The sequence below is a fragment of the Cygnus olor genome, chromosome 1 (assembly GCF_009769625.2).
Source record: "Cygnus olor isolate bCygOlo1 chromosome 1, bCygOlo1.pri.v2, whole genome shotgun sequence".
Taxonomy (NCBI): domain Eukaryota; kingdom Metazoa; phylum Chordata; class Aves; order Anseriformes; family Anatidae; genus Cygnus; species Cygnus olor.
This window is the reverse complement of record NC_049169.1, coordinates 96,266,153-96,280,647: the sequence shown is the minus strand read 5'-3', so window position 1 is coordinate 96,280,647 and position 14,495 is coordinate 96,266,153. Positions and strand designations below refer to the sequence as shown.

The following is a 14,495-nucleotide window of genomic DNA, read 5'->3' as shown; positions in this document are numbered from 1 at the left end:
GTAGAGTACAAACTTACAAGGTGGAATGCAAGCTGTTATTCAGAGAGGAGGGCAACTTATACTTCCTTGGGGCTAGATTAATAGGCTTTTATGGCTGGGAACGATCATGAAATTATTTAGATGGTGATTTACATTGTCATTTTAGGAGGTGTTCCACCTTTCTTTGAAACATCTGTCACTAATCATAAGAGGGTGAGCACTGGGCCGTGTGGCCCGGTGCTCAGACCCTGTAATACCTGTTCACTGCTGCTACCGTTCCCATTTCCTTCCCCAGACATAGAGGTGTGGGCACCAGGGCTCTTTGTCCCTCCTGCCTGCACGGAGAGGTGCTTTCACTGCAGATACACTGGCTGCTGCCAGTGTCACTGTCCCAGCAGGCGTTGAGGCTGGTGTCCAGCATCAGTCCCTGGCAAGCCTTTGGCCCCAATCTGATCGTTTGGCTTTATTTTCCCACGTCACAAACCCTCCCAGAGGTGGCACGTGGCTTCGGGCCACCTGGCAACCAGCTCCTCCTGACCCAGCCGTCAATGCCAGCACCGTGGGCATGCTCCTCGCTTGCAGCATCACGGGGGCAGGCCCAGGGCTCTGTTGGGGTGGCAAGCACAGCGCTTCACCGTTTGGAAGCGGGCCCTGGGGCCGTGGCATCCATCCCACGGGCTGTTTCACAGGCTTGCACGTTCCTCCGTGTCGGTGAGCCTCCCTCCCACCTCCCCTGCACACAAAACGCAGTGCCCCAGAGCTCCAGCTCTAATTGCTTCCATCCTAAGTTTGTAGTCCCCGTCCCTCAGCAGAGCTCTGCAGCCCACAAGCTGGGAGGTGCTGTTTGCGTCGCTGCAGGGCGTTCATTTGCCAACCTTCCCTTGCTCTGTCACAGCCTCTGGTGACACCTCCTGCATTTTTAGCCGTTGGCTGGGACAGGAGGAAGGGACCTGAGGCCACACAGGCAGCATCATCACTCCCCTATCCCCTCTTGCGTTCCCACCGTCCCGCTTCTGCACTCGCTCTCTCCTGACCTGCCCTCACTCGGCTTCTTTCTGTTTCCCCCTCTTTCAGAGCTGCCCTTTGCATTTCTAATCCGTGGCATTATCTCATTCTCCATTAGCTGTGCCGGATGCCTTGATGTTTCTCGCCAGCTTTCGCCTCTCCCCGCTTCTTTCTCTCCCCCCCCCCTCCCGTGATGTAGCATTGCCTTTCTCCATCTGCCCGATTGTCTCTCCGCTTTTTATCTGGGTGCTGGAGCTCCAGGTGCTGTCATTCTCCACGACAGCACAGAACGTTTCACATCGCCTCTGCGGCTGGATAATTACCAGATACCGAATCACGTGGGCTTCCCAGCCAAACCTCCCTCCCCTCCTGTCAGAGGAGGAGATCGCATCTTGGAAATACCGTTTTCTGTGGTTGTTGTTATTGTTGTTTTAAAGGGAAGAAATCCAGGGGAAAAGTTGGGAAGCAGCTCTTCTGGAAATACCTAGTGGTGAGCATGTGAACGCCACCCACAAGTTGAGGGTTCAGGCAGGAGAAAAAGGCCACCTGCAGTACTGAAGTCTGTGAAGAAAAGCAGAGGGGATGATGGCTTGTATGGGTGCCTTACTAGAGCTCCCAGTCCTGTTCTTGGTGTATTCTCCAAACATGAAAAAAATTACAGTACTGAGACTCTTCAGTAGCCATTTGGTTTCAGGTCCTTTCACCAACTCAGCGTAAAAGCCAACATCTAGATCACATAAGAGACTAATTGTCTTTCAGTGAACATCAGTTCCTAAGCGACTGCAGGTGCTTTTTAAATGTCAGCCCGTGTCTTAGTGACAGCAAAAGCACAGCATCCTTAGCGTAAGTGCAGCGCGACCAAGAGACAAATCTTCCAGCAGTGTTCCCCATGGCTATCCTACAACATCTCCACTATTCCTCGGTTTCCCCTTGGGCAGTGCAGGAGCACCCGTGATCTACGGGAGGCTGCAGCCAGTGGAGCGAAGCATCCACTCGTGGCTGGAGGTTTCACCAGGGCTGTGTGATCAGTAGCTGATTGGCATCACCTGGTGACACTGGACCAAGATCAGAGCCGGGTTTCTGGCTGAGATGAAAAGGGACGCAGACGAGTCCTTGGCTAACCCCAAAAAGGGAAAAGGAGGGGGCTCGCAGTGTTCCCTCAGCAGTCTCATCCTCCTGTCTGATCCTGGAGCGGGATCCTGATGGAAGCTGTCACTTGGCGTTTCTGCAGGCATCAGCCAGGGAGCGGTTCAGCGCCTCTGCACACACGTGTGGACTGTCTGCTCAGGTGCCAGACGTGGCACCTCATGGGGACAAACCCAAGGGCTTCCTGACTCTGCTGTAAAGAAATCGATGGCTTTTTCTAGGCCTGGTGGGGTGGAGGAAAACCTGCTGCTGTGGTGATATGCCTCAGACTGAAGCTTTTTCTGTTATTTGCAGTTTTAAAATGTGTTGGGTCTGGCCAGGGTGGAGTTAACTTTCCTCATAGCAGCTCATATTGATATCATTAAAAAGGTACCTGTGCTTGAATGGATGTGGGCTGGAGTTGTTTATGCAGGTATAGTGATCCCCAGAAGATGGGAAGAGCAATAAATCATGCCAGTATAAGTTCTGTTGTTCTGATATAGTTACATCCGCCCCGGGAGAGTACTGGCATAACAATTACTGTAATTTGGGGTTTGATTTTTTTTCTACACAAACAGAAACCTATACTCTTAAGTAGTCATTTTAACATAAAGAAAACCCATGCGAGACCAGCTGCGTGTCTGCTAGTGAGAGACTGTGTGGCTCTCCTTTTAGGCTGGTATATTTTTGGTGAATTCCCTTGGGTTTCATTTTCCATGCGTATCGCACGGACTGAGAGACGAGGATGCTCACAGCACATGAGCGGTTCTGCACTGATAGTCATATTCACTGGTTGCAATCCTTTTTGCTTTCATTAAAAAGAGTTGATGGTAGAGACAGCGAGATAGGAGTGTTTCTGTACAAGGCACTGGGGAGACCTCATCTAGAAAGCTGGGTACGAATTCTGGTCACGACAGAGGAATTCAGACTGGAGCAGGTGTGGAGAAGGGCTACTGGGATGTTTAGGGCAATGGAGAGTCTATCATACAAGAAGAAACTAGAAGAGTTTGGCTTGTTGAGCCCAGCAAAATGAAGGCTGAGAGGGAATATGATTGCTCTCAGTGAACACGCTGGAAGATAAGCACCCGGGAGAGAGAAGAGCTATTTAAGCTAAAGGATGGTGTTGGCATGAGAGGGAATGGATATAAACCAGCCATGAATAAATCTAGACTTAAAATTAGAAGGAAAAAAAAAAGTTTCTAATCCGCAGAGCAGAAAGACTTTGAGCAGCGTGCCATACCAAGCACGGGGAGGGCGAGCAGCAGCGCGGGTCCCTACCAGCCCTGCAGCACCCCAGCAGGGGATGGGCCTGAAATTACCGCCTGAGTGATGAATTATCACCCCAGGAGGTGCAGAAAGGTGTGACGGCCAAGGTCACAGCATAATACAGCCAAAATGCAGCATAGGCCTGACAGGTGATGCCATCTCCAGTTGCTATCCACAGCATAAGGGGCCCTTGCCCTTTGCACAGACGTGCGAAGATCCCTCTGAGGGAAAGCCAAAGGAGACAAAGAGCCCTGTCTATACCCGGGCTGGGCCTCTCGCTGCTCCCAGTTAGTGGTCACCGCTCTCAGGTCCTTGCTTGCCAAGCCAGGGAAGGCTGAAGAGCACGAGCAGACAGGATGATGTCACGGAGCTGTGTCCACAATGTGCTTTGGAGAGAGGGTAGAAAATGCGGTTCAAAACTACACTGGTTGTTTATTTTTCTCCCAAATGAGGGAAGAACATGAGCCAGCAGTGTGTCCAGGTGGCCAAAATGGCAGATGGCATCCTGGCCTGCATCAGAAATGGTGTTACCAGAAATGGTCCCTAGGGGACTAGGGAAGTGACTGTCCCTCTGTACTTGGCTCTGGTGAGACTGCACCGCAGATACTGTGCTCAGTTTTGGGCCCCTCATGTCAGGAAAGATACTGAGTTGGTGGAAATCAAGAAAAGAAGCAACAAAGCTGGTGAAGGGAGTAGAAAATGAATTATGAGGAGCAGCTGAGAGAACTGGGGTTATTTAGTCTGGAGAAAAGGAGGCTGAGGGGAGACCTTATCTATGACCATGTGGAAGGAGGCTGCAGTGAGGAGTGTGTCTTTCTCTTTTCTTGTGTAGGACACAAGTAAATGGCCTCAAGTTGCACCAGGGAGGTTTAGATTGGATATCAGGAATAATTTCTTTATGGAAGGGGTAGTAAGTCATTGAAACAGGCCTTCCCAGGGAAGTGGTGGAGTCCCTATCCCAGGAGGTATTAAAGAGATGTATGAATGTGGTGCTTAGGGACATGGTTTAGTGATGGGGCTTGGTAGTGTTATGTTGATGGTTGGACTTCATGATCTTAAGGGTCCTTTCCAACCTAAATGATACTGTGATTCCAAGAGATGTGGTTTGGTGGTGAAGCAGTATACCATATTTCATTTAAACCTAGCAGCTTGCATCTTCTCACCAGCAGGCCTCTAGCAGAGAATCAGGGGACTGGGTCTGTTCTAAAAGAATTTATTTATTCGGAACTATAGCAGCAATAAAACAAAACAATTATCCTGGGTTCAAGGGGACCCAATACATCACTGGTAATGCTGTAAAATCCCTGCTGTGTTAAAGTAATCATTTAAACAGCAGCTTTGCCAAGTCCTGCAGGGATTCCTTCTTGCCTGTGGGCTCCCAATGCCCCCCACCTCTTCCAAACACTGGCTTGAACTTAACCCTGAGAGACCCCTCTGAAGGCAATAAAGGCCACAAGGCATCCTGTGCATGGCCGAGTACATGATGAAGGGGGATGGTGAACATTAATTTCTCTCCTAACGGTGCTGCACTGTGGTGCTGGTCCTGGCCATGCAAGTGAATATCTGCAGTCAGCAACAACAGAGCAACCTCTCCCCTGGAGAAAATGAGCTGGGTAGGATTTTCTTTCTGTCACATGTTTAGCTTTACCTGTAGTACTCTTCACTCACATTAGAGGTGATGATGGTTCTCACTGAAGAACCCAAAGAGTTTTCCTGTGGTCAAAGTGTCATCTCTTTCCCCTTTCTCCTGTGAGGTGACCCAGGACCATCTTCTGCATTTGCACGTGAGGAAGCAGAGGATGTCGAGGTGCCTTTCCCCAGTTCCAGTTTCTGATTGTCTCCTGGCTGGTTCTTATGATTGTTAGTCACTGTGTGAGGACTGGAAACACATCGGTAGCAGCTAGAAATGGTGCAGTAGCTAAAAAATCTTAAAGGAACCAAACTACTTTTTTTTTTTTCTTTTAATGAGAAAGAAAGGGAGACTAAAGAGGCACGGCAGCAAGGTTTTTTGTTCTTTCTTTGTGTATAGTTTGAATTGGTGCTAAGATCAATAGTTCTTGAGTTCCTGCAGTGATCGTCTGAGGCATGGCCATCACCACTAGCTGCTCCTCTCGGTCGCTGCATCAGCAGATATCAGGAAATTAAACCTGAAGCCATGAGGAAAAACAAAATGGATGGATCACAAATAGTTTATTAGCACTCACTGACACTGATGGTAATGCTTTCAATAAGCCTAATGAAAAGCGTTTGACTATCTCTGTGAACTTGATTATCGATTATTAGTGAACGATAAGAGCCATTTGATATCTTGCAGAAGCCTTGCTCCTGCTGCCTCGCAGTTAAAACGTCAGTTAACGTGCCATTTAATATTCTATTAGTATTGAATTAGCACTTATTACACTGTGAAAATCATCACCATAAATCCTTATTAAAGCATGATCCATAAGGCTGGGTGGCATCTCTGGCAGAGTAGGAGGGTGCGTGCGTGCAGACGGACACACTGGGATACCGCATCCATACGGATGCGTGTTTGGAGCGCACCAGGGAATTTCCACACCTGTACACTGATTTTCTCTGATAATTTCAGAGGAACAGGTGTGCCCAAGTGAGCAGCTCAGATCCATTTCACTCACTCTTCCAATTCTCCTCCTTATCTCTCCTTCACTTTATTTCAGTGCTGTCTGCCGTCATCAGGGGCACTCGTGAGGCTGTCTGACTGTAGGGATTGACCGCTGGCCTAGGGCTGACCCCATGGCAAAAGCAGCATAGGACAGGTTTTTCTCTTCTCGGGGACAACGTTTCTTGAGATAATTCATCTCCTCCTCCTCTCAGCCCCAGAGTCATGGCAGGCAGAAGCACAGCAAGATGCCCTGTTCATTGGGAATGGGTAGTAGCGTTCATTTTCCTGTACCACTGTTTGGTCTCTGACCAAGGTCCTGTGGGGAAAGTGACCTTAGGGAATGGAAATGGTGGATGGGATGTGCGCGGTGACAAGGTCAGAAGTTGCCTGAGGTCAGCAGAGAGGGAGGGAAGAAGGGTATCCAGGTGAGTGTCCCCTTGAGACTAGGAGGTCAGGGCTTGGCTTCGACCGCACCGCTGAGCTGTTCCTGGCCCAAGAGACGTCACAGGGACATCTCTGCACCATGGCACAGAAATCTGCCCCCAGGCAGAGCCGTGGTGCTGTGCCGTATCACGTATCACCGCGGCACAGGTCCAGAATTCAGCATGGCTGTGTTGGTGCAGTGTTGGGTCTGTGGCGCTCGGCTAGCGCAGATAGGTGTGCCGGGGGGTTCACAAGTGACTAAGAAACTTCAACGCCCACAGACTTCAGCTGCGGCTGTTAATCTGCTTAGCTCCTCACCGCCATCCCCCTGGGGATTTTCACAAATCCAAAATGTGCAGACAGGGGCTGTGAACACCTTTGAAAAAGATCTAACCCTCCAATTCTCTGTGCTGGTGCAGACCTACGTAGGCACACGTGTGTGGGAAGGCTGCCCAGCCTGAGGCTCCGGAGGCGGCCTGGGTGTCCCTGCAGGGCCACCACATCCCTTGGGCACCATCCCCTCCCCAGGTCCCCAGTTCCAGCTCCTGCCATGTGAGGTTGCAGCCTAGGATGGCCTGGTGAGCTGGCACTGCAGTGCTGTTTTTTAAACACAGATGGCTGCTTGCTGATTCCCCTACCCCTGTCTTTCATATGAAGACCTGATTTTAAAATATATATATATTAAAAAAAAGAAATCACAGCCATGAGCCCACCTTGGGACCAAAGCCTTTCTGGCTGGTGGGGTGAGGTCTGTCCCTCCCCTCTCCTGGCTGGGTGGCGGTGGTGCTGGCTGGGGCTTGAGCTGCTCTCTAAAGCAAATGTTTGTCAGGTCAGACAGACCTGCTTCCACCTGGCCAGCAGCTTGGTGAGCCTCTCATCTCCTCCCACACAGCCTGGCTTTCCTCCAGCCTACAAGTAACCCCGGAGCAACTTGGAGAGCATCCGTGGGCATGCCTTTGGGGGAGCGGGTGGGAGGTGTCGGCCGTACTGGTGGGGGTCACATTGCACGGGACAGCAGCTGTGGCATGGCGTGAATGAAATGCATTCAAGCAGAGGAACTTGGAAAATGTCTGCCCTGTGCTAAGAGGCTGTGTAAAAGCCTACTGTCAAATATTTGCCTTATCTCGACGCGATAATCTTTATCCTCTCTCTGTTCTCTCTCAAATGCAACACATGCCTGAATTGTGCTGGGGAGAGGTGCTGGGTTATTTGGATGCCAGCAGGCTGTGGGCAGAACTCTGAGAGGTGAAGGAGGGACAGCTGTGGTGGCTAAACTTCCCTCTTTTTCTGCAGAACAAACACAGCATAGGCTGCTGCAGGAAAAGCCCTGTCAGCCTGTCTGAGCCTGGCCCTGGTGGGTACAGCTGCCAGGAGTTGTGTCCCCATGTCTTCTTCAGCCAAAAGCGAGCAGAACATGCCTCCTCTTCAGCATGTCATTTCTTCTGTGCAAACCTTCTGGGCCTTCTGCACCTTCTGGAGCTTGAAAGTGGTGCCTTGGCCAAAAATGTGTTTGTCTTCACAGCACCTTCACCCCTCTCTGTCAAGGAGCAGAAGACTTGCCATGCAGTTGCAGGAGGGTTGGTCTGTCCTCCCCTTTGCAACAGTGGGCAACTGGGGCGAAGGCAGCCGCTGGTCCTGCCGCTGCTCTTCTTCCTGCTGTTGCTTGCTGCCTTTCCTTCCCTCCTGTCTCCTCCTCACCGAAGGAACACCTTAGGTTCCTCCCCATGTGCTGCTGAAACTGAGGGATGGAGCAGCTGTGCGCTGAGCTACAAAGCTGGAGCCCTCCAGGCTGGCAGGGGGCTGGGAATGCAACTCCCTTGTATATTTAACTTTGGAAGGTGGGGGGAAGCATGGCAAGGACTCCTTCTGGCCTTTCCCATTGCCAGGGTTAGAAGGGATTTGGTGACAAGGATCTCCTGTGGCCTTCCAAAGTCATTTTCAGTGCAGGTATAGACCACAGACAAAAGGAAGTGAGAGCAGGAATCGCGGTCACCCCAAATCACAAATGATCGTGAAACCCATCAGAAAATCCTTGTGAAACACATGGCCAAGGGGCTGTGATGGTGAGGAGCTGCTGTGGTTTGCTGGCAAAGCTGAAGTATACTACAGGGTTTCTGAGCAATGTGGTAAAGGGAAGGGACAAAATGGAGATGATGAAGAGGTTTGCTAATCTCCCTGTTAATCTCCCTTTCTTATCCTCTGCAGGTGTTATGTAGAAGACAGAAGCTCCAAGGTGGCCTGGTTAAACCGTTCCGGCATCATTTTTGCTGGAGAGGACAAGTGGTCCCTGGACCCTCGAGTAGAGCTGGAGAAGAGAAACCCCCTGGAGTACAGCCTGCGGATCCAGAAAGTGGATGTCTACGATGAGGGGTCCTATACGTGTTCAGTGCAGACACAGCATCACCCCAAGACTTCCCAGGTTTACTTGATTGTGCAAGGTAAGCAACACGCTTGAGAAGAGAGCAAAGAGAGAAGAAAGAACACAGTGGGTGGAGGGATTTGTGTCTTTCTTAGAGAAACCAAGGAGTCAGTAGCCTGCAGACCTTGCAATGTCAGCCAGGAGTGAGCAATCCCTTTAGGTTACAACAGGAGCCAGCGGGACTGTCCCCTTCCGCTGCGGCATGGCAAGGCTTTACTCTGCTGTTAGCCTGTCCTTCCCAAAACAGAGACAGAGCAGGGAATGCCAGTGATGCCAAGGCACATTCTAGCATAATGCAAACCTAGCTCCTGGCTCTGGTTATTCTGGTGCTGAGGGGAAAACATTTGTTTATGATGACACTTGTCAGAACGATATGCTTGCCTCGTGTCTTCCCAGATAGCCCTCTGGTTTCTTCGCCCCCTCTTTCCACAGATTTCCTTTCTTTCCTTTTCTTTTTTTTCTTTTGTGTCAGCAAGAGTGTTGTGCTTTTCAGCCCTCCATTGTCAGCTCTTTGCCAGGCTGGGGAATTCGTTTTTCCTGGACGTTTTTCTGTGCTGGGCCATTGGTTTGCAGGGTGCACTGTCTCTAGGCATGTGTGAAACCTGGTACCTGAGGTAGCTGCTGCTTACCTTATGTTGCCCTTTCCATTTTTAGCTACCCTCCTCCTGCGTGTGTTACAGGGAAACTGGAAACTTGGCAATCTAAAGCAACATTGTACTATCTATCTGCCTGCATTCATGGTATAATAGAGAGCAAACGTATCTAGGGGCTCACCAATTACTGTTAAGGACATTATGGAGTTTGCTTGTTCAGTTCTGCCCAGACCAGAATACCAAACAAAACAGTTTACTCTCTTTGTGTATTTTTTTTTCCTTCACGCAATTGTCTCTCCGCCTATTTATCTAAAATATTTATAGATTAGCTTAAATAGATAGGAATGTATGGCTGTGTTTAATGCATATTACAGATATGTTCAGCTTTTTTATTATCATTCAGACTGGAGCTTGTTGTTTCTTCTGATCTGTCTAGTAACCCAAAATGCTCCGAATTTTATTTCTCACAGCAAACGTTTGAATCACTGAGGATATAAATGCATGCACGCATGCACAAATGGACTCTCCTCTTGCTGGCATTACTTGGCAGGCTCAGGGCTGACTAGGATGTTGAGTGTTTATCTGCAAGGCAAAGTTGGGATGTGTGGTCAGAGGTGATGCTTTACATGGGAGCGCACTGAAAATGAAGGCTGCCCTTTTTCTCAAAATCGTCCTTCAGCAGCGTGAGAAGCAGTGAGCATCAGCACGCAGAGCAGGTCCCCCAGCTTGTTTGAGGGGTTTTGGAAACACATCCGGCATGAAAAGCACTGGCAGGGCCCTGGGGGTGTACCCAGCCTCACTGAAAACTGCAACCGTGCAGGTAGCTTTTTGCTGGTAAGGTCTGACTGTACGCAGTTTCTATTTACCTGTCAAGGAAAATGTAGGTACAAATGTATTTTAGAGCCATGCATATGTATTATTAATTTTATTTGTGCCTATTAGATACAGGCCTAAGCAGCAGAATTGAGTTCTCTAGCCAAGCTTTCACTTACATGTGTGTGTGTCCAGCTCTGAGCTACTGCCACCTTTCTGAGGATGAGAAAATTCAGGTACTGGCACACGTAAACTCTGGATGCCTCTAAACAAGGTGTTTGTGGATTGCTTGATGTGTGCCACAGATTTACCAAAAGACCCGCTGCGATATCGTGCTTTCTTCTAGAGCCCCAGGTCCCAGAGTGCTGTAATTGGATGAAACTCGAAACTCTAACACAGCTTCGATTTTTTTTCTAAAAGTAAATCTGGTTTGGTTTAAAAAAAAAAAAAGAAAAAGAAAAAGAAATGGAGAAATATGAAATCTTTTACAGTTTGGAAGAGTTAGACTCATTTTAATCTGTGCTTTTATTAGTTTAAAACTAATAAATAATTCATTTGAAATAATCTTAACTAATAAAACTAATTTATTAGAAACTAGTATAAGTTACAAAATATTCCCTTTCCTCTCCCAGTATAATTTTCTCATATCAATTATTATTATTATTCTCAGATTTGCAGGTTTTTTGCCTGAAAAAAGTCTGTCACTAGTGCAAATGAAAAGAGATTAGATACTGAGTTGTGCTAAGCTTTTTTATTTTTTTTTAATTTAATGTAATTTATTTCCTACTCTTTTATGTCATAAATTTAAAACCAACAGTTATGTGAAGCTGTGGGCATCCCAAACTCAAATAAATAAAACACAGCTCCTGAAAGATTAAGTAACAGGGTGTTCAGCTGTGTCCAGCAAATGGGATAGCTGTATCAGAGACTAACGGGTAGGTAGATACTGGATTGGTGCATTATAAGTAGAGGAGGCCACTTCCATAAACACAGTGCCAGTGTCAGGCGAAAGAGATGGGCTTTGATGTGTCCTAAGGATTGCCTGTGTTCAGATCATTGCAGGTTAATGGAATTGCATTTTGGGGGCAGATCCTTTCCTCCCTTCAGAAGATTGGCTTTCCCTGAGACGAGCTCTGCTCAGTGAACTCTGCTGGTCAGAGCTGCAGGAGTGTATCACAGGTGGAGAGGGGTTACCCCTCGGGTGGGCATGCCCGTGTCCCTGGGTACTTCTGAGGGAAGAGCCAGCTCTGCCTCATCAGCCAGCCCCAGTCTCTGCACAGCAGGCTGCTTGATCCCCTCTCCCCTCTGGCTTAGGCATGTATGGCCACTGATGGGATCCCTCCCAGCTGGGCCATACTGCAGAGGTCTAAAAGATGAGTACTGAAAGGACACAGACAAAAAGATCACACCCTAGTAGCCGGCTAAGAGTGGAAAAAGTCCTCTTGCTAACTATTGCCATGAGATGGGTTATCCCGTACTCTTCATCTGTCTTTCCCCCTTTTCAAATTCGAAGTCAGCTCTGCTGGGAGAAGTAGACGTTCGTTACCAAAAGGTCGAGGAGTATAACCATGGTCGTATCTTCTGCCTTTCTGACCCAGGTGCCTCATTTTGGGGTAGGGGTGGCTAGAGACTCTTTCCATTTACTACCCCAGATATTTCTGGTGGTGTCTGGTCAGAGGAGCAAAGAGCTGGAAAGACCCACAAGAGGTGGTCTGGTCCTCCTCCATGCACTGAGACAAGATCAACTAGACGTCGGCTGCCCCTAAGGTGTGTTTTTTGAAGAGACCCTGCACCTGCAAAGCCAGTGTTTGGCCATTCATTCATGCTTTTTGCGCTTGGAAAGCTTTTACTAGGATATCATCCAAACTGATTTTGTTAACAAGTATTTCTGGTCCTTCCACAATACGTGGTGGTAATTTATCCTACTCCTCCTCAAAACTACCTCTCACCTGCCCATGAACCCTTGTGTCTTAGACCTCTCCAGTCTAGATTAACAGGCTGGCTTCTTGTAGGCCATATTTTCCAACCCTTACATTGTATTTTGTTCACTCCTGATATGTTTGTCCACACGTTTCCTTAAATGTACTGTCCAAAACCAAAGCAAGAGTTCCAATTCAGACTCATTTGTGCAGCCAAAAGGCAAATAAGTAACAGCCATGTTTTGCATATCATGCTTCGCTTAACTACCCCCAGAATAAGATGAGATTCAGCTTTTTTTATAACAGCACCTCATCGCTTTCTCTTACTTAGTCCCTGCTGCTCTCTAGCTCTCAGGTACTGGTCTGCAGCACAGCCGACTTGCTGCTCATTCCCCACTTGTGCAGGTGAGCACTAATTGTTATTTTTCCCCCCTTCCCGAGTGCAGCGCTTTGTGCTCGCTGCTGTTGGACTCCTTCTAGTTGGTTTCTCCATGGAGACCACCACTTCGGTTTTCTTATCCTCCTTGTCTCCAAGGCGCTTGCCACTGCCTCCGACTTGGTGTCACTGACCCAAGTCAGGTGCCTTCTTCCTGTTCCATCACAGAGGTGTTAATTGAAGTATCGAAGAGATCAGGGCACAGAAGCGGACTGTGGTAACAGCCCACTAAAACCTCCATCCTGACAGACAGGAATCTGTTGATTGCGGCTCTTTGAAGCGTCCTGATGGTGATTTAACATTCACCATATTTTCTTAGCTTGTTCAGGAGGCTGTCAGGCCTGCTGAAGTCAAGATGTGTCACATACTGCTCGCTCTTCATCCACTATGCCACGTAACCTATAAAAAAAAAAAAAAAGGGAATGATGTCGGGGTGACGAGAGAGATGCTTGCCAAAAGTACATTGGTTATTTTTTCCTTTACTGTGTTATTATCCTCTAGGTGTTTATAAATGGGATGTTTAATCGTTCCTTCCAGTATGCTCAGTAACTTGTTCCAGGAGAGTGAGTCGTAAAGGGGACCTGGTGGCTGCCCCTTTCCCAGCGTTATCTTGGGCCCTTGTTCTTTTAGGGCTGTAGCCTCAGGCCCTTCTCAGGCATAAATGTCAGGGGAGAAATCCCTGTAGTTCTTACTGATCAGGGTCATAGGCATAAAAGCGCGGAGATATTAGCAGGCATGGGGTTTAAAAGTTTTGGCAATAAAGGCTTAGTCCTGTCCAACTCAAGCTGAAGGAATAACTCTCTCAGCTAGGAGCAAGCAGATGGTTGCTGTTTTTGCTGTCAAGAGCCTTTACAACAAGGCATCGCTGTGAATGGATGCGGTCGGGAGCTTTTCAGTGAAACAAAAACATTTCACTTGTTTTGGCTTTGAAAGTTTAATCGGGAGGATTTTACAGGTCTGAGGTGCTTTTTCTGGTCAAAACTGAGAAGAGAAAAACCTATAGCATTACCACAGCCTATCTGAAAGCTAATGGTTGCAGCTGAGATAGGGAGAACTCGCACACACCTTTTTGCTCAGCCTCTGGGACTCCTGCAGCCTTGCTAACATTTCTCATGATTTCTAGTTACTGAGTGTTCGAAGGATATGGGATCCCCCTTGTTTTAATGTTTATTTCATGAAAAAAAAATCAAAAGGGCTTTGTCATTTTGGCAGAGCAAAACCAAAATTTGGAAACATCAGCAGCAATTTTTCACAAAGGGGAATTCTTGTTTACTGCCCAGCCCTAATCAGAAACTCCAAGTCAATGTATAGCAGCTAAAGGCCAAATCCCCCAGTTTTCTTTCAAACTGATAGGCATTAGTGTGTGAAAAGAACCACAGGGCATAGTCTGCTCCATTATGCATTGCCTTTGTAGAGCTCCTTGCTTACAAAGATGCAGACTGACCATTCATTCTTTCCAAGTGGTATAAAGATGTATTTGTTGTTGCTGGGATTTAACCATTGAAAACTTGTTATTAACTCTATGCGGTAGATTAGCTGTTGCCCCTCTCTGCCCACTCCCCTGAAATTACAGGGCTTTGTGCTGGTGAAGCACTGCAGAGCAAAATCCTTTGCCCACAAGGGTAGCAGAAGCTGGCCAGGCTTCCCTCATGTAAGTACTGCCCCTTGTAGGATCCAGGTCTGGGGCTGAGGAAGGAGGGGGTTTTCCACCACCCCCTCAGCCCTTGCCCTCCCTGCTGAGGATGATGACAGGGGAAAATTCTGCCTCAGACATTGGGGCTGTGGGAAGAGTTTCTGAACAGAACTGGAGCAAGGCACACCAGCATCTTTTATAGGACCCTGGAGTCAGATATCAGATGGATGAAATTTTTGCTGGACACCAGCCTTGGACCTATGC

At 48.2% G+C, this 14,495-nt stretch overlaps 1 protein-coding gene across 5 annotated transcripts in view; it reads left to right on the top strand.

Annotated features, from left to right (window-relative positions):
* The window catches only part of LOC121076669 (limbic system associated membrane protein), a 958,116-nt gene that overhangs the window by 799,417 nt on the left and 144,204 nt on the right, over positions 1–14,495 (top strand). For all 5 annotated transcript variants that reach the window (XM_040571198.1, XM_040571206.1, XM_040571190.1 and 2 more), the window contains one exon: positions 8,624–8,856. In XM_040571198.1, coding sequence (XP_040427132.1) covers positions 8,624–8,856 — 233 coding nt within the window. The remainder of the gene's footprint in view (positions 1–8,623; positions 8,857–14,495) is intronic.